The 22,350-nt window shown below is 52.3% G+C and overlaps 1 protein-coding gene across 1 annotated transcript; it reads left to right on the forward strand.

The window, feature by feature from the left end:
• Nucleotides 1-621: 621 nt before the first annotated feature.
• PLCXD1 (phosphatidylinositol specific phospholipase C X domain containing 1) lies at nucleotides 622-21,223 on the forward strand. The gene is made up of 7 exons (XM_025372603.1): nucleotides 622-754; nucleotides 10,063-10,210; nucleotides 13,864-14,000; nucleotides 15,598-15,726; nucleotides 16,269-16,424; nucleotides 17,643-17,826; nucleotides 20,881-21,223. The coding sequence occupies exons 2-7, from the start codon at nucleotides 10,084-10,086 to the stop codon at nucleotides 21,117-21,119; spliced, it is 972 nt and encodes a 323-aa protein (XP_025228388.1). The 5' UTR covers nucleotides 622-754; nucleotides 10,063-10,083; the 3' UTR covers nucleotides 21,120-21,223.
• Nucleotides 21,224-22,350: the final 1,127 nt, after the last annotated feature.

Raw genomic sequence — 22,350 nt, forward strand, 5'->3', positions numbered from 1 at the left:
CACGCCCGGTTAACTTGTGTTTTCAGTAGAGACGGGGTTTCGCCGTGTTGGCCAGGCTGGTCTCGAACTCCTGACCTCAGGTGATCCACCTGCCTCAGCCTCCCAAAGTGTTTGGGATGACAGGCGTGAGCCGCCGGGCCCCACCCAGACCTGCATTTTAACCTCCCCTCCACCCTGCGGCCCTGGGACCCTGGGCATCCGGAGGTTCACAGCGGCCCTCCTGGGATGCTCCAGGCAGATCGCTGCACAGCTGTGCAGGGGGAGGGGACTCCGTCCTGGGCCTTTTCCAGCTGGCTGCCGAGAAGGGGCCAGCACCCTCCTGGGGACCCAGAGCCACAGCACAGGTGTGGTTGCTTCTCTTGAAGAAAGAGCCTGAGGCTGAGCTGATAAAGAATGGGTTCCTCCTCCTGGGCCCTGCAGGCTCTGGGGACCCTCCCTCTCTCCATCCCTCCATCCCTCCCTCCCTCCCTCCCTCCCTCCCGCCCAGTCCCGGCAGCCGGGAAGGCCTGAGTTTATCAAGTTAGCTGGGTCTGGGAGGAAGGGATTTTGGGAAGATGTAAATAAAAACAAAACCTGCAGCCAGCTGGGAAGCCCTGCCTGAGTGTGGACGAGAAGGCAGCACGGGCAGCCGCCAGGAGCTGCAGACCCAGAGGATCTCGTCCTTTCTTGCGGCCCAGGGAGAGACCAGGCCTTTCATTCTGGGCTCAAGATCAACAATTCGAATTCCGAAGTCCCCCTGCGCTTGGGGCCCAAGGCGCGTCTGCAGCTTCAGCTGAAGTTTGTCTCCTCTTCCCCAGGAGGCCTGGGCTTCTTCCCTTCCTTTGGGTTGCATTTCTTTTATCTTTTCTTTTCTTTTCTTTTTTTTGAGGCAGAGTCTCACTCTGTCACCCAGGCTGGAGTGCAGGGGTGTGATCTCGGCTCACCACAGCCCCCGCCTCCCGGGTGCAAACGATTCTGAAGCCTCAGCCTCCTGAGTAGCTGGGATTACAGGCGTCCGCCACCACGGCCGGTTACTTTTTGTACTATTGGTAGAGATGGGGTTTCACCATGTTGGCCGGGCTGGTCTCGAACTCCTGACCTCGTGATCCGCCTGCTTCAGGCTCCCAAAGTGCTGGGATGACAGGTGTGAGCCACCGCGCCCGGCCCCTCCAGGTCTTATTTTCTAAAAGGAGGCCCCTGGTCCACCAGGGAACATTGCAGAGACGTGAAACTCTTAACCGGCTGATTCAGCCCTGAAAAATCTTACATACATTGCCAGGCGTGGTGGTGCATACCTGTCATCCCAGCTACTCCGGAGGCTGAGGCAGGAAAATTGCTTGAACCTGGGAGGTGGAGGTTGCAGTGAGCCCAGATTGCGGCATTGCACTCCAGCCAGGGTAACAAGAATGAAATTCTGTCAAAAAAAAAAAAAAATCGTACATACAGCTGGGCGCAGTGGCTCACGCCTGTAATCCCAGCACTCTGGGAGGCTAAGGCGGGCGGATCACCTGAGGTCAGGAGTTCAAGACCAGCCTGGTCAACATGGTGAAACCCCGTCTCTACTAAAAATAGAAAAATTAGACAGGTGTGGTGATAGGCGCCTGTAATCCCAGCTACTCAGGAGGCTGAGGCAAGAGAATTGCTTGAACTTGGGAGGTGGAGGCTGCAGTGAGCCGAGATTGCACCATTGCACTCCAGCCTGGGTAATAAGAGTGAAACTCTGTATTTAAAAAGAAAAGAAAAAACCCAAAAAGTTATGTACAGTTCAGAGGCAGAGAAAGAATTTACAAGCTTTCTAAAATGCCCTTATGAAAAGAGTCTCTTCCCTTATTTTCAGCATTATATATTTATATTTTATATATTTATATAACATATATCATATATGTATATATCGTATTTACATAATATATAAAATTTTATGTAATATATTAAATGTTATATATCATATTAATATATAAAATTATATATTATATAAATATGTAATAAATATATATTATATATTTATGTAATATATATTTATATATTTATATAATATATTCATATATTTATATAGTATAATTAAATTATATAATATATATTGTATGATTTATATATTATATAAATTATAATATATAATATATTTATATAATATGTATTATATAATATTGTACATATATTTATTATATATTTATATATAATAAATATGTATTATATTTTATATATATAAATATATGTATTATATTTATATATAATAAATATATGTATTATATTTTATATATGATAAATATATATTTATATTATATTTTATATATGATAAATATATATATTTTATACATGATAAATATATATTATGTTTTATATATAATAAATATATCATGTTTTATATATGATATATATATTTTATATATGATAAATATATATTATATTATATTTTATATATGATAAATATATATTATATTATATTTTATATGTGATAAATATATATTTATATTCTATATATGATAAATATATATTTATATTATATATTTATATATGTGTTTTTTGGGGGGCAGAGTCTTGCTATGTCGCCCAGGCTGCAGTGCAGCGGTGATAGGCTCTGGTGGTGGAGGAACACCAGGTTCTTCCTCTCCAGTGGAATTAAATAAGGCGACACGGACACCTGTGCAGTGGTTTTAAGGAGCGCAGCGTTTAACAGGCAAGAAGGGAAGGGAGGGCCGGGCAGGTGGCTCAGGCCTGGAATCCCAGCACCGCGGAGGCGGCGGGGAGCCCAGATCGCGCCATTTCACTGCAGTCTGGGCAACCAGAGTGAAATTCCGTCTCAAAAAAAAAAAAAAAAAAAAAGGCGGGAAGGAAGAAAGGAAAAGGAAGTAGCTCCCCCGGACGGAGACAGGGGGACCGGGGGCTCCACAGCGGAGGGAGGAGGGAGGAGACCAGCGCGGGTAACGCGGCGCCTGGAGGAGGCGTGGCCGATTTGCATAGCGCTCAGCGGATTGGTCTGACCGGGCCTGTCATTCACGTAGCCCGCGAAAAACCTGGCCCGCCCAGCCCAGCCCCGTCATATGCAAATACAGGCGCCATGATGTTCTACGCGCCTGGCGGCGTGAGGGGGCGGCCGGGATGGCGGGAACGTGTGGGGCGGCCGGGATGTCAGGCACAGGTCTGGGCTGCCAGGCTGTCAGGAACAGGTGGGGGCGGCCATGATGGCGGGAACGTGTGGGGGCGGCCAGGATGGCGGGAACGCGTGGGGGCGGCCGGGAGGGCGGGAACGTGTGGGGGCGGCCGGGATGGCGGGAACGTGTGGGGGCGGCCGGGATGGCGGGAACGCGTGGGGGCGGCCGGGATGGCGGGAACGCGTGGGGGCGGCCATGATGGCGGTATGTGGGGGCCGCCGGGATATCAGGCACAGGTCGGGGCGGCCGGGAGGGCGGGAACGTGTGGGGGCGACGGCAAGGCGGCAACGGCGGGAATCCCCGTGTTGACTGCACCCAGCTCTAAGGGCTCGCATTTGCGTATTAAAGGTTGCCAAGCCGGGTCTGAGAGCGGGGCTTTCACGCTAGACAAGAAACGTTTTTTGGAGCTGCAAAAACACCTTCCAAGGACCCCTTTTCCTCTTTCTCTCCTTTTTAAATTTTTTCTGGAGATGGGGGAGTTTCACTCTTGTTGCCCAGGCTGGAGGGCAGTGACCCCATCTCTGCCCACCCACTGCAACCTCTGCCTCCCGGGTTCAAGTGATTCTCCTGCCTCAGCCTCCCGAGTAGCTGGGGTCACAGGCATGTGGCACCACACCAGGCTAATTTTTTGTATTTTTAGTAGAGACGGGGTTTCATCATGTTAGTCAGGCTGGTCTTGAACTCCCAACCTCAGGTGATCCACCCGCCTCAGCCTGCAGAAGTGCTGGGAATACAGGCGTCAGCCACCACCCCCGGCCCCCTTTTCGTCTCCATCTGTCTAAAATAATGTCTTAATAACTCTTACCACAGTGGCGATGTCTTGACCCACTGCAACCTCCGCCTTCTGGGTTCAAATGATTCTCCTGCCTCAGCCTCCCGAGTAGCTGGGATAACAGGTGCGTGCCACCACGCCTGGTTGATTTTTGTAGTTTTAGTAGAGACGGGGTTTCACCATGTTGGCCAGTCTCGTCTCGAACTCCTGACCTCAGGTGATCTGCCCACCTCGGCCTCCCAAAGTGCTGGGATTACAGGAGAGAGCCACCGTGCCCGGCCGGCCCCACAGTAATTTAATATGCAGCCCAGAATGGGGCCTTTCTTCCCACCTAATGTGCAAAATTCTCAAGCCCCGTTTTCCAAGTTCACCTGCATTACAGATGCAGTTTTTTCTGTTCTGTGTCTGTGCACAGAAGTTCCAGGAGTTACTTTACTCGGTTAAAGATTAAAGTTATGAAGCAGGCTGGGCACAGATGCTCATACCTAGAATCCCAGCACTTTGAAAGGCTGAGATGAGAGGATGTCTTGAGTCCGGGAGTTCCAGACCAGACTGGGCAACATAGCAAGACCCCATCTTCCTTCCTTCCCTCCCTTCCCTTCCTTCCCTCCCTTTCCTCTCTTTCCTTTCTTCCTTTCTTTCTTTTTCTTTTTCTTTCTCCCCTCCCCTCCCCTCCCCTTCCTTCCCCTCCCCTCCCCTCCCCTCTTTCTTGACAGGGTCTCGCTCTGTCACCCAGGCTGGAGTGCAGTGGTACAATCTCCGTTCGCTGTAACCTCCACCTCCCAGGCTCAAGCGATTCTCCTGCCTCAGCCTCCCGAGTAGCTGGGACTACAGGCTATGTCACTACTGTCCGGCTAATTTTTTTGTATTTTTAGTAGAGGCGGGGTTTCAGCATGTTGGCCAAGCTAGTCTTGAACTCCTGACCTCAAATGATCCACGCAACTCAGCCTTCCAAAGTGCTGGGATTATAGGCGTGGGTCACCCAGCACAACCTATTTATTTATTTCTTGAGACAGTCTCACTCTGTCACCCAGTCTGGAGTGCAGTGGCGCTGGCTCCACTCACCGCAACCTCTGCCTCCCGAGCTCAAGTGATTCTCCCATGTCAGCCTCCTGAGCAGCTGGGATTATAGGCGTCTGCCCTCACGCCCGGCTAACTTTTGTATTTTTAGTAGAGTTGGGGTTTTGCCGTGTTAGCCAGGCTGGTCTTGAACTCCTGACCTCAGGTGATCTGCCCACCTTGGCCTCCCAAAGTGCTGGGATGACAGGTGTGAGCCACGGTGCCTGGTCTGTTCCCGATTTTTTTTTTTTTTTTGCCAGCGTGTGATTGAGTTTATTGTAGAGGGTAACAGGAAATGGGATTGTACAAAGAAAAGAGATGTCCCATCCACGGGCCTCAGCAGCCCTGCCACGGATCTGCCTGATTCTTTTCCCTCAAGAAGTTGATCTTGTCACTTCTCATAATATGGCTGATGTGTTTAATGTCCTCCGCGAGGCCACCCATAGTGAGGATTCCGTTTAGGGTCCTGTATGCGCTTTCCACGTTCCCTTCCGGTACCATCACAGTCCTGGGAAGGAACCTCAGATTTTTTTTGAGACGGGGTCTCGCTCTGTCACCCAGGCTGGAGTGCAAAGGCACAATCTTGGCTCACTGCAACCTCTGCCTCCGGGTTCAAGCTATTCTCCTGCCTCAGCCTCCCGAGTAGCTGGGATGACAGGCGCCCGCCACCACGCCCGGCTAATTTTTGTGTTTTTAGTAGAGACAGGGTTTCACCGTGCTGGCCAGCTGGTCTTGAACTCGTGAACTCTCGTGATCCACCCACCTTGGCCTCCCAAAGTGCTGGGATCACAGGCATGAGCCACCGCGCCCACCATGCCCAGCTATTTTTTTTAAAATAAGGTTTAGCTTCAGATCTCGTATTTTTCTTTTTCCATTATTACTATTATTATTTTTTTTGAGATGGAATCTTGCTCTGTCACCCAGGCTGGAGTGCAGTGGTGCGATCTTGACTCATTGCAACCTCCGCGTCCCGGATTCAAGTGATTCTCCTGCCTCAGCGTCTTGAGTAGCTGGGATTACAGGCGCCCGCCACCACGCCCGGCTGAGTTTTGTATTTTTAGTAGAGATGGGGTTTCACCATCTTGGCCAGGCTGGTCTTGAACTCCTGACCTCGTGATCCACCCCGCTCTGGCTTCCCAAAGTGCTGGGATGACAGGCGTGAGCCACCGCGTCCGGCCTAAGATCCCCTATTTTTCAGGACATTCCGCTGGGCTGTCAGGGCTTGTGCCCTCAGCGGGTCAGACTTTGACTTGAGCGTGATGTATCCAGGCGTTCATTCCAGTATCTTTCACTGCTGAGAGGGTTCGAGAAGAACAGGGTTAGGGCCCTTCCCCGCTTGGCTTAGCGAAGGAGAGAGATGACAGTTTTCACTAACACCAGATTTCCTGGGTGAGATAAAGGTGCTTTTATTTCCTGGGGTTGCCGTTCTGGTACTTGGGTTAATTTTTGTTGGAAGTGAGCTAGAGAGGTTACATGCTTACCCAGTTGAGAGGTTTTTCTGTCTGAAAACAAATCTCTGAGCACATTGATACGTTTTATCCTCTCCCAAGTGAAAAGCTTTGGTGAAGGATTTTACGAACCTCTGGCCGGGCACGGTGGCTCTCGCCTGTCATCCCAGCACTTTGGGAGGCTGAGGCGGGCGGATCACGAGGTCAGCAGATGGAGACCATCCTGGCTAACATGATGAGACCTCATCTCTACTAAAAAACAAACAAACAAACAAAAAAAACCAAAAGATTAGCCAGGCATGGTGGTGGGTGCATGTACTCCCAACTACTCGGGAGGCTGAGGTGGGAGAATCGCTTAAACCCAGGGGGTGGAGGTTGCAGTGAGCCGAGATCGCACCACTGCACTCCAGCCTGGACGACAGAGTGAGACTCCGTCTCAAAAAACAAAAACAAAAAATAACGAAAACCTTCATTGGTTGGAGGCTGGCAAATAGAGTTTGCCATCCTGACTGGAGCCCAACAGCTGACAAGCGTACCCTTGAGAAGGGGCTTTCTCTATTTCTGTAGTGGAATATACTGAGGTTTAGCTTCTTTTATGGAGTCCTCCTGGATTAGAAGGGCTGGAAGTGTGTTACTGCCTTGAGGCTTCCTTGCCTTTGATTTGGCCGCCTGATCAGCTAATCTCTTTCCTTTGGGCTACTTTGTCTGTTCCCTTTTGATGTTACAATACATCCCTGCTGTCTCTCCTGGAAGAAAAACTGAGAATAATGACCTGCTAATTTCCTGGTGAGGTTATCTATCTGTCTGTCTGTCTGTCTGTCTATCTGTCTATCTATCTATCTATCTCTCTATCTATCTCTCTATCTATCTATCTATCTATCTCCATCATCTATCTATCTATCATCTATCTATCTATCTATCTATCTATCTATCTATCTATCTATCTATCTTTTATCTACCTATCTCCATCATCTATCTATCTATCTATCTATCTATCTACTCTATCTCTCTATCATCTCTATATATATCTATGTGTCTCTCTCTATATATATCTCTCTATCTCTTTATTATCTCTCTCTGTATATCTATCTATCTCTCTATGTCTATCTATCTGTCTGTCTGTCTGTCTATATTTTTGAGACAGAGTTTCACTCTTCTTGCCCAGGCTGCAGTGCAGTGGTGCAGTCTCGGCTCACTGCAACCTCCATCTCCCGGGTTCAAGCGATTCTCCTGCCTCAGCCTCCTGAGTAGCTGGGATGACAGGCGCCCGCCACCACGCCCAGGTAACTTTTGTATTTTTACTAGACATGGGGTTTCATCCCATTGGTCAGGCTGGTCTCGAACTCCCGACCTCAGGTGATCCTCCCGCCTCGGCCTCCCAAAGTGCTGGGATGACAGGCGTGAGCCGCCGCGCCCTACCTTCCTGGTGATATTTTATAGGAGATGCATTCGTGGTAAGAAGATGCTTTTCCTTCTGAATGGCAGCATGAGCATGGATAACCAGGAAAGCGTCCAAGGAATCAGCATCTATGTTAGCTACGTTTCCCTGGCGTAATTTAAGTGCTTTTATAAGAGCTGTCAGCTAATTGAGCTCTTGAGTCTCTGGAGCGTGACTTTGCTTATCTTGCTTTACTGGCTGTTTGCTGGCTAAGAGCTGTCCCTAGAGGGCAGTCGTCCTGGCACATTGTGTGCAGTGGAAACAGTTATTTCCTAGGCTTAACTTGGAGGCTTTTCAACTTGGAGGCTTTTCATGACAGTAGAGCTGGCATGACAGTGGCTTGGAAACGTATGTAAATAGGTCCTCCTAACTACAACTGAAGTTGAGAAAAAGATTGGATTGGACTTTTTCCTGAGATGCCCCTTATAGGAAGTGGGGAGGCCTGGACGAGGGAGGAGAAAGGAGGGAGGCCGGCTCTAGTGTTTAGAAGGAGGTCTGTTTTCCTTCCATTTCCGGAATCGCCGGGGGCCATGTGCTGTGATGGCATTTGGAGCCACTGGAGCAGGAGGTTTGCACCCACTGACCTCCCACTCTGGGAGCAGTTCTGTCCCCACTGCTTTTCGCCACAGGCTGGACGGGAGCGAGGTGACTCTGTCTTGCTGCCCGGCCATTCCTTTTTTTTTTTTTTTTTTTTTGAGACGGAGTCTTACTCTGTCGCCCAGGCTGGAGTGCAGTGGCGTGATCTCAGCTCACTGCCACCTCCACGTCCTGGGTTTAAGCGATTCTCCTGCCTCTGCCTCCTGAATAGCTGGGATTACAGGCGTGTGCCACCACGCCCGGCTAATTTTTGTATTTTTACTAGAGACGGGGGTTTCACCATGTCGGTGAGGCTGGTCTCGAACTCGTGACCTCGTGATCCGCCCGCCTCGGCCTCCCAAAGTGCTGCCCGGCCACGAAGAGGATTTCTGTTCCCACTAGGGGGCGCTGTTGCCTTAGAAATACCGTGCACCGGCCGGGCGCGGTGGCTCAGGCCTGTCATCCCAGCACTCTGGGAGGCCGAGGCTGGCGGATCACCTGAGGTCAGGAGTTCAAGACCAGCCTGACCAACATGGAGAAACCCCATCTCTACTAAAAACACAAAAATTAGCCAGGCGTGGTGGCAGGTGCCTGTCATCCCAGCTACTCGAGAGTCTGAGGCAGGAGAATCGCTTGAATGCGGGAGGCGGAGGTTGCGGTGAGCTGAGATCACGCCACTGCACTCCAGCCTGGGCAAAAAGAGCGAAACAACGTCTCAAAAAAAAGGAAAAAAAGGAAATACCATGCACCTGCTAGAGAATTAGTACCAAGTAACTTTATTTAGGGGGAAAGGAGAGAACCGTATTCCTGGAAGACTGAGCTGTATCCCTGGGAGAACTCTATTCCTGGAACACTATAGCAGCGTTTTCCTGAGCTGTATCCCTGGTCGACAGCATTTCCCGGTGTGGCCCAACAGGATTCCTTCCCTAGGCTGTAAAAATTCCCGTGCATTCGATACAGTGAGAGACCGCGGATAGAGAAGGAAGGGAAGAAGGAAAGCTTTGTGGTAGGATAGCTGGAAGACAACCCTGAGATTAAAGGACAGATGTGAGGGTGAGATTCGTCCCCTCCTCACCGCTCTCGTGAATGAATTCCTGGCCAATGCACCAAACTGCTCCAGCTCCGGTGACTGGACGGACACCCGGGTCCTTGGTCTTGTGCCAGTTTAGATAACATGGCATGGACGCACGTGGAGTGGTTTTAAGGAACGGAGAGTTTATTAGGCAACAAAGAAGGAAGGGAGAAGGCCGGGCACAGTGGCTCACGCCTGTCATCCCAGCACTTTGGGAGGCCGAGGCAGGTGGACCACGAGGTACCTCAGCCTCCCGAGTAGCTGGGACTACAGGTGCCCGCCACTACGCCTGACTAATTTTTGTATTTTTTGTAGAGAGAGGTTTCACCATGTTGGCCAGGATGGTCTTGAACTCCTGAGCTTGTGATCCGCCCGCCTCGGCCTCCCAAAGTGCTGGGATGACAGGCGTGAGCCACCGCGCCCGGCCCCTCTCTCCCCTTTCTCAGGAAGTCTGATTTCCACCCCACACTCTCCACCACCCCAGCCCCTCCCAGGGGAAGCCATGACCCCTGTGTAAGCAGCACAACTTTAACCATAAAAAATCTCTCTCTCCTCTTCTCCTTCCTCAGGTTGCCCAGGGTTCACCTCCGATGGGCGGGCAGGTGAGCACTTCCAGCAGCTTCTCCAACCTGCGCTGCAGAAATGCAAACGAGGACTGGATGTCGGCACTGTGTCCCCAGCTCTGGGATGTGCCCCTCCACCACCTCTCCATCCCAGGTGAGGGCGGGGTGTGGCGAGGGCTGTTACCTCTGCGTTCCCCAGTGGAGATGCTGGCTGTAGGAGCAATCCTGGGTGTGGGGAAATCCCACAGATCACACCAACGTGGAGACACATGTGAACAGTGTGCACGTGTGTGCATACACATATGTACATAGGCATGGATGTGCGCAGACATGGACACAGACATGCACACATGTACACACGTATGCACAGGCATATATGCACACACACATGCACACGTGCGCATATGCACACATACACACATATGCACACATACAGGCACACACATTCACACATACACACATATGCACACATACACACATTCACACATACACACATATGCACACATACAGGCACACATACATTCACACATACACACAGGCACACATACACAGGCACACATACACACATTCACACATACATACACACAGGTACACATACACATTCACACATACACACATATGCACACATACACACATTCACACACACACAGGCACACATACACACATTCACACATACACACGTATGCACACATACACACATTCACACATACACACATATGCACACATACACACATTCACATACATATGCACACATACACACAGGCACACATACACACATTCACACATACACATATGCACACATACAGGCACACATACACACATTCACACATACGCAAATATGCACACATACACATGCACACATACACACATACACACATATGCACACATACACACATTCACACATACACACATATGCACTCATACACACAGGCACACATACACACATATGCACACATACACACATTCACACATACACACATATGCACTCATACACACAGGCACACATACACACAAATGCACACATACACACATTCACACATACACACATATGCACTCATACAGACAGGCACACATACACACATTCACACATACGCACATATGCACACATACACATAGGCACACATACACACATTCACACATACGCAAATATGCACACATACACACATATGCACACATACACACATTCACACATACGCACACATATGCACACATATACACAGACACACACACACGTGCATACTGTGTTGGTCTGTTTTCACCCTGCGAATAAAGACATGTCTGAGACTGGGTAATTTATCAAAGAAAGAGGTTTAATGGACTCACAGTTCCACCTGGCTGGGGAGGCCTCACAGTCACGGCAGAAGGTGGATGAGGAACAAAGTCACGGGTTACCTGGTGGCAGACAAGAGAGCGTGTGCCGCAGAGCTCCCCTTTCTGAAACCATCAGATCTCAGGAGACTTCCTGTCACGAGAACAGCATGGGAAAGACCCGCCCCAAGATTCAGTGACGTCCCACCAGGTCCCTCCCATGACACCTGGGAATTGTGGGAGCTACAGTTCAAGATGAGATTTGGGTGTGGACACCGCCAAACCATATCACATACACAGATGCACATAGACACATAGGCACACATGCATGCACACACACATGCACATACATGCATGCACACGCACATGCATGCACACATGTACACACACGGAAACATGCATGCATGCACACACAAATACACATGCACTCAGGCACGTACATTCACATTCATGCACATGCATGCACACACAAATACATGCACTCAGGCATGTACACTTACACACATTCATGCACACACATACACACATACATGCACACACACATGCAGATACCCACACATGCACATGGAAACACACAGATGCATGCACACACATAAATGCACACACATGCATACACCTATAAACACATATATGCACACACGTATGCACACATGCACGTACCCACACATGCACATGGAAGCACACATACATACACATGGAGGCCCATGCAGGCACATGTATACATGCACATAAGCACACACATGTACACACATGTATACATGGACAGAGGCTCACACATACTCATGCACACATGTCTACATGGATGTAGGCTCACACACATATGCATGCAGATGTGCAGATGTGTCCACACATACTTATGCATATTTATGAACACACACATGCACAGATGCACCTACACATGCACACACGTGTATATGCATATGTAACGTTGCACGTATGCACACACAGGTATCCATACACATACATGCATATACGTCCACAAACATGTACATACATGCACATAGACACATATGCATACACGTATGTATAGATGCTTGCCCCTATGCACATGCACAGGTATATGTGCATGTACATGTATATACCTACACATGGACACATGTAGATACAGGCACATACACATGCACGATGTATGCGCATCTGTACTTATGCAGACACATATATGCACATACACATATACAGACGTATGTACACATGTAGGTACATGTATATGTGTATATATGTGTATATGCGTATATGTACATGTATATCTGTGTATATGTATGTACAGCTATATGTGTATATGTTTATATATGCGTGTATGTATGTATATGTGTGTATATGTGTGTATGTATATATGTGTATATGTGTGTATGCATGTATACATGTATATGCATATATATGTGTACGTGCACATGTGTACATGTGTATGTATATGTGTATGTATATGTGCGTGTGTATATATATGTGTATATGTGTATATACATATATACATATATTTCAGTTCCATATATACAAATATATATGTGTATATACACACATATTTACGTTATTGATATTTAAGTGTTATATTCATAAATGTATTTGTGTATATTTTAATATACGTATCTTAAGAAACAACAACTACGTGTCATAGGCAGCAAATGCAAACGTCAGCCATCAATCAGACTCCACAAAGGTCTCTGTTTCTTGCGGCTCCCATGACAAGTGACCACACGTTAGGAGGTGGCAAACAACAGAAATTTACTTTCTCCCAGTTCTAGGTACAGAAATCTGAAACAAGATACGGGCAGGACCACACTTCCTCCTGAGGCTCGAGGGGAGGCTCCTTCCTGCCTCTCCCAGCTCCTGGGGGCTCCAGGCGTCCCTGGGCTTGTGGCCGCATCACTCCCGTCTCTGCCTCTGTCTCCACGTGGCCTCCTCCTCTGGGTCTGTGTCTCCTAAGGACACCTGTCATTGCATTTAGGGCCCACCACAAAGCCAAGATGATTTCATGTTGGGAGCCTTCACTCAATTGCATGTGTAAAGACCCTGTTTCCAAACTGGTTCTTGGGGGGGTTAGGACTTGAACAGCTCTTTTGGTGATCACCACTCAAGTCATTTAAATTGTGTTCAGTTCCTTCTGGAGGCTCTAGGGGAGGCTCCTTCCTGCCTCTCCCAGCTCTTGGGGGCTCCAGGCGTCCCTGGGCTTGTGGCCGCATCACTCCAGTCTCTGCCTCTGTCTCCACGTGGCCTCCTCCTCTGTGTCTGTGTCTCCTCCTCTGTCTCTTACATGGACACCTGTCACTGGATTTGGGGCCTGCCCTACTCCAGGATGATCTCATTTCAACCTCATGATATCTGCAGAGACCCGGTTTCCACACAGGTCCCGTTCCCAGGTTCCAGGGGACGTGAGTTTCGGGGGACGGTGTCCACCCCTCCCGCCATGCCTGTGCTCGTGCTGTGGGCGGGCGGCCGAGCACCTCACAGCAGGTGGCAGGGACGGGCCCGACGGTGACATGTCCGCGTGTGCTTTGCTCTCAGGGAGCCACGACACCATGACCTACTGCCTGAACAAGAAGTCCCCCATTTCGCACGAGGAGTCCCGGCTGCTGCAGGTGCTGAACAAGGCGTTCCCCTGCATCACGCGCCCCGTGGTGCTGAAATGGTCCGTCACCCAGGTAGGGTCTGTGCCCCGCAGTGCTGACATTGTCTGTCACCCAGGTAGGGTCTGTGCCCCGCGGTGCTGAAATGGTCCATCACCCAGGTAGGGTCCGTGCCCCGCGGTGCTGACGTGGTCTCACCCAGGTAGGGTCCGTGCCCCGCGGTGCTGACATTGTCACCCAGGTAGGGTCCGTGCCCCGCGGTGCTGAAATGGTCCGTCACCCAGGTAGGGTCCGCGCCCCGCGGTGCTGACGTGGTCTCACCCAGGTAGGGTCCGCGCCCCGCGGTGCTGACGTGGTCTCACCCAGGTAGGGTCCGTGCCCCGCGGTGCTGAAATGGTCCGTCACCCAGGTAGGGTCTGCGCCCCGCGGTGCTGAAATGGTCCGTCACCCAGGTAGGGTCCGCGCCCCGCGGTGCTGACATTGTCACCCAGGTAGGGTCTGAGTGGTGCCCTGTGGGCTCAGGAGGCAGATGGTGACTGTGACTTTTGCAGCAAAACGCAGCCCCTATCCCAGCCGGGGAGACAGGATGAAAACCAAAACCTGCTGCCCACCCGGAGCCCCGTTCCCAAAGGCAGAGGAGAGGGGAACAGTGTTTTTATTTGCTTATTTTATTTTTTAGTTTTGAGACAGAGTCTCCCTCTGTCGCCCAGGCTGGAGTGCGGTGGTGCGATCTCGGCTCACTGCAAGTTCCGCCTCCCGGGTTCAAGTGATTCTCCTGCCTCTTGGGATCAATGGATCCTCCTTCCTCAGCCTCCCAGGCAGCACCACACCAGGCTGGTTTTTAAAAATTTTAGTAGAGGCCAGGCGCAGTGGCTCATGCTTGTAATCCCAGCACTTTGGGAGGCCGAGGCAGGAGAATCACCTGAGGTGGGGAGTTCGAGACCAGCCTGACCCACATGGAGAAATCCCGTCTCTACTAAAAATACAGAATTAGCCGGGCGAGGTGGCAGGTGCCTGTCATCCCAGCTACTCAGGAGGCTGAGGCAGGAGAATCGCTTGAACCCGGGAGGCAGAGCTTGCAGTGAGCTGAGATGGCGCCACTGCACTCCAGCCTGGGCGACAGAGCGAGACTCCGTCTCAAAAAAAAAAAAAGAAAAAACAATTTTGCGTGTCCTAGTGCTGTTTTCTGTGGAGGGAGGGGAAGTGCTGGTTCCTTTTCCTGTATTTCTCTCCGTCCTGGCCACCCCGCGCTGTCTCGGCGCCTCCTGGTGTACCCCACGCTGGTGATGCTTCCTGGAGACTGTCCTGGGCGCTGAGGACCGACCGTAGCAGATTCTGCCCCAACTGCAGCCCCTTCCGGTGACAGCCGGAAAGAGGGTGACTGGGGACCTGCAGGGACGTGGGTGAGACCCATGTCGGGGGGGGGCAGGTGCCCTTCCCCAGGACAGAGTCTCGCAGGCTCTGCTGAAAGAGGCCAGGTCCCCGGAGATCAGGTTTTCCCAATGCAGGTCCCCGTGGCTGCAGAGCTCCCAGCACCAACAAACAGCTGTTGTTTCAGCGTCCACGTCCCCCTGGACAGCAGGACGTGTGGGTGGACAATCCCGCAGCCCGTTCCTGAGCCCCCAGACGCGGCGCTCAGCCAGGCCGACCTGACGGCAGCCTCTGTCCACAGGCGCTGGACGTCACGGAGCAGCTGGACGCCGGGGTGCGGTACCTGGACCTGCGGATCGCTCACATGCTGGAGGGCTCGGAGAAGAACCTGCACTTCGTCCACATGGTGTACACGACGGCCCTGGTGGAGGTGCGGCCGGGCTGAGGGGGACGCAACGGGGAGAGCCGGAGGTGGCCAAGCTCCCGTGGGGATGAAACGGCCACATGCAGATCTGGACAGGAGATGCTCGGCCTTCAATGGGATGCGGACGTCACCTGCAGACCCAGACAGGAGACGCTCACCCTTGGGAGTCTGTGACGGGGATTTCTTTGTTGCTTTTATTTTTTTTGAGACGGACTCTCGCTCTGTCGCCCAGGCTGGAATACAGTGGCACGATCTCGGCTCACTGCAACCTCCGCCTCCCGGGTTCAAGCGATTCTCCTGCCTCAGCCTCCCGAGTAGCTGGGATGACAGGCGTGTGCCACTGTGCCCGGCTAGTTTTTCTGTTTTTAGTCGAGACGGGGTTTCACCGTGTTGGCCAGGCTGGTCTCGATCTCCTGACCTCAGGTGATCCGCCCGCCTCTGCCTCCACCTCCCAAAGTGCCGGGATGACAGGTGTCAGCCACCGCACCCGGCCTTCCCCGGATTGTTGGAGTCATGCAGGACTCAGTCCGGCCCCCCGCCCTCCCCAGGACACGCTCACGGAAATCTCGGAGTGGCTGGAGCGGCACCCGCGTGAGGTGGTCATCCTGGCCTGCAGGAACTTCGAGGGGCTGAGCGAGGACCTGCACGAGTACCTGGTCGCCTGCATCAAGAATATTTTTGGGGACATGCTGTGTCCTCGTGGGGTGAGGAGGGGGAAGGACGTCCCCACGTCTGTCCCGGGGCAGGGGGATCGTGACCCTCAGACTACGTCTGCCGCGCCCCGGGTGTGGGTGCCGCGATGATCCCTGTAGCAGGCGAAGCTGCTGAACGGGGCTCCCGGCTCTCCCGCAGTGCGGGGGGGGACCCTGGTGAGAACTGCTTCCCGTGACGGGTTTGGAAATGTGTGCAGCGCCAGCCGGGCGCGGTGGCTCATACCTGTCATCCCAGCAGTTTGGGAGGCCGAGGTGGGCGGACCATGTGGTCGGGAGATGGAGACCATCCTGGCTAACACGGTGAAACCCCGTCTCTACTAAAAATACAAAAAACTAGCCGGGCGTGGTGGCAGGTGCCTGTCATCCCAGCTACTCGGGGGGCTGAGGCAGGAGAATGGCGTGAACCCGGGAGGCGGAGGTTGCAGTGAGCTGAGATCGCACCACTGCACTCCAGCCTGGGCGACAGAGGGAGACTGTCTCAAAAAATATATATATGTGTGTGTGTGTGTGTCTGTGTGTATATATATATGTGTGTGTGTGTGTTTATACACATACACACGCACATACAGCATCTTGCTGGCTCCATGGAGCCCCCACCCCAGGTCAGGGTCCGTGTGGTTTCCCCAGGGCTGCCGGCACCCAGGAGCCCAGGCAGCAGCCTCAGAACGGCAGAGACACGTGCCTGCCCCGCTCTGTATGCGGGGCCCCCCGTGTGCACGTCTGTTCCTGGCTACAAATGTTCCTTTTAAAACATTTGTAAAATAAAAGAAAAATTTTTTTTGATACTGAGTCTCGCTCTGTCTCCCAGGCTGTAGTGCAGTGGTGCGATCTCGGCTCACTGCAGCCTCCGCCTCCCGGGTTCAAACGATTCTCCTGCCTCAGCCTCCTGAGTCGTTGGGATGACAGATGCCCACCACCACGCCTGGCTAGTTTTTGTATCTTTAGTAGAGACTGAGTTCCACCACATCAGCCAGGCTGGTCTCAAACTCCTGACTTCAGCTGATCCACCCGCCTCGGCCTCCCAAAGTGCTGGGATGACAGGCCTGAGCCACCGCGCCCGGCCAGAATTTCATTTTCGGTTTATACTCACATGTTGGGCCGTCCTCCCTCTCCGGCGTCCCCAATTCTCGGCCTTCCTCTCTCGCGGGTGCCCCCCGTATCCCCGGCTCTCCTCTCTCCCCCGCACCCCTTAACTCTGGTCCCTTGCAGGAGCCGCCGACGCTGCGGCAGCTGTGGTCCCGGGGCCAGCAGGTCATCGTCTCCTACGAGGACGAGAGCTCCCTGGGCCGGCACTGCGAGCTGTGGCCAGGAATCCCCTACTGGTGGGGAAACACGGTGAAGACCGAGGCCCTCATCCGCTACCTGGAGACCATGAAGAGCTGCGGCCGCCCAGGTACCAGGGCGCGCCTGGTGGGGGTGGATTCCACACGGCCTCCTGGACGCCCTGCCGGAGGCCGGGTCCACGTGGACTGAAAACAATTTAAAAGGAATCCAGGAACTGGGCGTGGTTAAGGCTGCACCTGTAATCCTGGCACTTTGGGAGGCCGAGACGGGCGGATCACGAGGTCAGGAGATCGAGACCATCCTGGCGAACACGGTGAAACCCCGTCTCTACTAAAAATACAAAAAATGAGCCGGGCGTGGTGGCGGCGCCTGTAGTCCCAGCTACTCGGAGGCTGAGGCAGGAGAATGGCAGGAACCCAGGAGGCGGAGGTTGCAGTGAGCTGAGATCGCACCACTGCACTCCAGCCTGGGCGACAGAGCGAGACTCCGTCTCAAAAACAAAAAAGCACCCAGGGAGAAAGCAGTCCACATACATTGGTGGGAGGAGGGATCAACAAGGTGTGGTCCATCCACCCTGTGGAATATTATGCAGCCATGAAAAGGAACAAGGCTCTGATGGGCATGAACCTTGAGGACATCACGCTCAGTGAGAGAAGCCAGACACAAAAGGCCACATAGTGTGTGAATCCGTTTACACGAAATGCCCAGAACAGGCCAATGCAGAGACACAAAGAGGATGAGTGGTTGCCGGGGGCTGGGGAGGGGAAATGAGGACGGACCGCTTCACGGAAACGGGGTCTCCCTTTTGGGGCGATGAGAATGTTCTGGAACTAGGGAGAGGTCGGAGTTGCACAATGTGAACGCACTCTTTATTTTTTTAGTTAATTCTTTTATAGAGAAGGGGCCTCACTGTGTTGCCCAGGCTGGTCTCAAACTCCTCGTGTCAGCTGGGCGTGGTGGCCCACACCTGTGATCCCAGCACTTTGGGAGGCCGAGACGGGCGGATCACAAGGTCAGGAGATCGAGACCATCCTGGCTAACACGGTGAAACCCCGTCTCTACGAAAAATTAGCCGGGCGAGGTGGCGGGCGCCTGTAGTCCCAGCTACTCGGGAGGCTGAGGCAGGAGAATGGCAGGAGCCCGGGAGGCGGAGCTTGCAGTGAGCCGAGATCGCGCCCCTGTGCTCCAGCCCGGGTGATAGAGCGAGACTCCGCCTTGGAAAAAAAAAAAAGTAACTTTCTAGTATGTGAATTTCACAATTTTTGTAAGAGAGCCACCGAGGGGCTGTGAGGTGCAGGCAGCACTGGCAGGAGCCCGAGGGTTGGAGGAAGGAAGGTCCTCCCCGAGGGGACGGTGGCAGGTGCGGCCGTCTCGGTCCTGCTGCATCCCACGGGGTCAATGTAAAACTAGCTCACTGGCCGGGCAGAGGAGCAGCTTTTGTCAACTTGGTCTCTCGCCCTCACAGGTGAACCAGATTAGACTTCAAGAATGTGTCTTTTTTTTAAACGGAGTCTTGCTCTTGTCGCCCAGGCTGGAGTGGAGTGACGCGATCTCGGCTCACTGCAACCTCCGCCTCCCGGGTTCAAGCGATTCTCCTGCTTCAGCCTCCCACCTCGCCCAGCTAATTTTTTTATGTTTAAATTTTGAGTAGAGACGGGGTTTCTCCATGTTGGTCAGGCTGATCTCAAACTCCCTACCTCAGGTGATCCGCCTGCCTCGGCCTCCCAGAGTGTTGGGATTATAGGCGTGAGCCGCCGCGCCCGGCCTTTTTTTTTTTTTTGAGACAGAGTCTTGCTCTTGTCGCCCAGGCTGGAGTGCAGTGGCGCGATCTTGGCTCATTTTAACCTCCGCCTCCCGGGTTCAAGGGATTCTCCTGCCTCAGCCTCCCGAGGAGCTGGGATTACAGGGGCCCACCACCACGCCTGGCTAATTTTTTGGTGTGTTTTTACTGGAGAAAGGGTTTCAGCCGGTTGGTCAGGCTGGTCTTGAACTCCTGACCTTACATGATCCCCTGGCCTCAACCTCCCAAAGCGCTGGGGTGACAGGCGTGAGCCACCGTGCCCAGCGTAGAAATAACCGTTAAAAACCACTCAGAGAACTTGGCCATAAACGTCTGTTGACTCTGCTGTCTCTGGCCGTGGAGTCAGTCCAGCTGGTCAACACCGGGGCACTGGAACGCACGTCTGGGGCAGCTTCTGCAAACACAGCTTGCAGACCGCATCCCTCTGCCCCCAGAGATTGTGGCTCAGCAGATCTCCGTGGAGACCGAACATGTGCATTTCTAATTATTGCAGAGGCTCCACTTAGAGAATCACTGGTCCATGTCAGCCCTCTCCGTAAGCCTCATAACAGACGGCACAGACTCAGTGCCTCAGACAACAGCATTCTTCTCTGCGTATCACATGGGATTAGGACGTGGACATCTTTGGGACCGTTACTCTGTCTCCCACGTGGGATTAGGACATGGACATCTTTGGGGCCATTAAACATCTTTGGGGCCATTATTCCGTCTCCCACGTGGGATCAGGACGTGGACACCTTTGGGGCCATTATTGTGTCTCCCACGTGGGATAAGAACGTGGACATCTTTGGGGCCATTATCCCGTCTCCCACGTGGGATCAGGACGTGGACATCTTTGGGGCCATTATTGTGTCTCCCACGTGGGATTAGGACGTGGACATCTTTGGGTGGTTCACCACCCACCACGTGTTTGTTTGTTTTTGTGGGGGGACAGAGTCTCGCTCGTTGCCCAGGCTGGAGTGCAGTGGTGCGATCTCGGCTCACTGCAACCTCTGCCTCCCAGGTCCAAGCGATTCTCCTGCCTCAGCCTCCCGAGTAGCTGGGATAACACGCACCCGCCACCACGCCCGGCTAATTCTGTATTTTTAGTAGAGATGGGATTTCTCCATGTTGGTCAGGCTGGTCTCAAACTCCTGACCTTGTGATCCACCCGCCTCGGCCTCCCAAAGCCCTGGGATGACAGGCGTGAGCCACCGCGCCCGGCCCCACCCACCACTGAAGTTCCCCCGATTTCCTTGTTGGCCGTGATGCTTTCCGACTCGAATTCCTGAGATCTGAACCTCCAGCCATGTGACTAGGAGGGATCAACGGGCAGGCGAGGCACCTGACGGTGTAAACCCGTCCCCCACCGCCCTGTTGCAGGAGGGTTGTTCGTGGCCGGCACCAACCTCACGGAGAACCTGCAGTACGTCTTGGCGCACCCGTCCGAGTCCCTGGAGAAGATGACGCTGCCCAACCTTCCCCGGCTGAGCGCGTGGGTCCGAGAGCAGCGCCCGGGGCCGGGCTCACGGTGCACCAACGTCATCGCGGGCGACTTCATCGGGGCGGACAGCTTCGTCGGGGACGTCATCGCTCTCAACCAGAAGCTGCTTTGGTGCTGACGTGGGGGTTCAGGACGCGGGGGCTGAAGTTTCACCCCCTACTTACTTTCCAAGTACCGTGACTTTGTTGGGGCCAAATATTGGGGATCATAGGACCGATCATATGTTTTCTTTTTCTTCCTTTTTTTTTTTTAAATAGAGATGGGGTGGTCGGGCGCGGTGGCTCACGCCTGATCCCAGCACTTTGGGAGGCCGAGGCGGGCGGATCACAGGTTCAAAAGTTCAAGACCAGCCTGACCAACATGGTGAAACCCCGTCTCTACTAAAAATACAAAAATTAGCCGGGCATGTTGGCAGGTGCCTGTACTCCCAGCTACTCGGGAGGCTGAGGCAGGAGAATCGCTGGAACCCGGGAGGCGGAGATTGCACTGAGCCCACATCCTGCCATTGCACCCCAGCCTGGGTCACAGAGCGAGACTTATCTCAAAAAAAAAAAAAATAGAGATGGGCTCTCGCTCTGTTGGCCCGGTTGCTCTGGAACTCCTGGCCTCAAGTGATCCTCCCCTCAGCCTCCCAAAGTGCTGGGAGGACAGGCAGGAACCACCACGGCAGCCCGAAATATGTTTTTTTTATTTCTGTATTCTCCTTGCTGTGGCGTCTGGGCCCCTTACAGACCCAGGGAAACACTGACCTCTCACAACTCACTAATTACGAACAGGACAACAACCCACTTAGGGGCCAGCCTGCCCTGTGCAAGCCAGGCAGCCCCTCGGCTGCTCTCACACCAAAGCCTAGTATATGTATGTGTGTATATGTGTGTGTGTGTGCATATATGTGTGTGTATATAGTGTATGTGTGTATGTATGTGTGTATATATAGTGTGTGTATATATGTGTGTGTATATGTGTGTGCGTGTGTGTATATACATATGTGTGTATATGTGTATGTATGTGTGTATATATGTGTGTGTATATATGTGTGTATGTGTGTATATGTGTGTATATGTGTGTGTGCGTGTGTATATACATATATACGTGTGTATGTGTGTGTGTATATATGGTGTGTGTATATATGTGTGTATATACATATATGTGTGTATATATGTGTGTGTGTATATATATATATTTTTGAGACGGAGTTTCGCTCTTGTTGCCCAGGCTGGAGCGCAGTGACACCATCTTGGTTCACTGCAACCTCCGCCTCCTAGGTTCAAACGATTCTCCTGCCTCAGCCTCCCGAGTAGCTGGGATGACAGGCACCTGCCACCACGCCCAGCTAATTTTTGTATTTT

Source organism: Theropithecus gelada, chromosome X, assembly GCF_003255815.1.
Source record: "Theropithecus gelada isolate Dixy chromosome X, Tgel_1.0, whole genome shotgun sequence".
Lineage (NCBI taxonomy): Eukaryota > Metazoa > Chordata > Mammalia > Primates > Cercopithecidae > Theropithecus > Theropithecus gelada.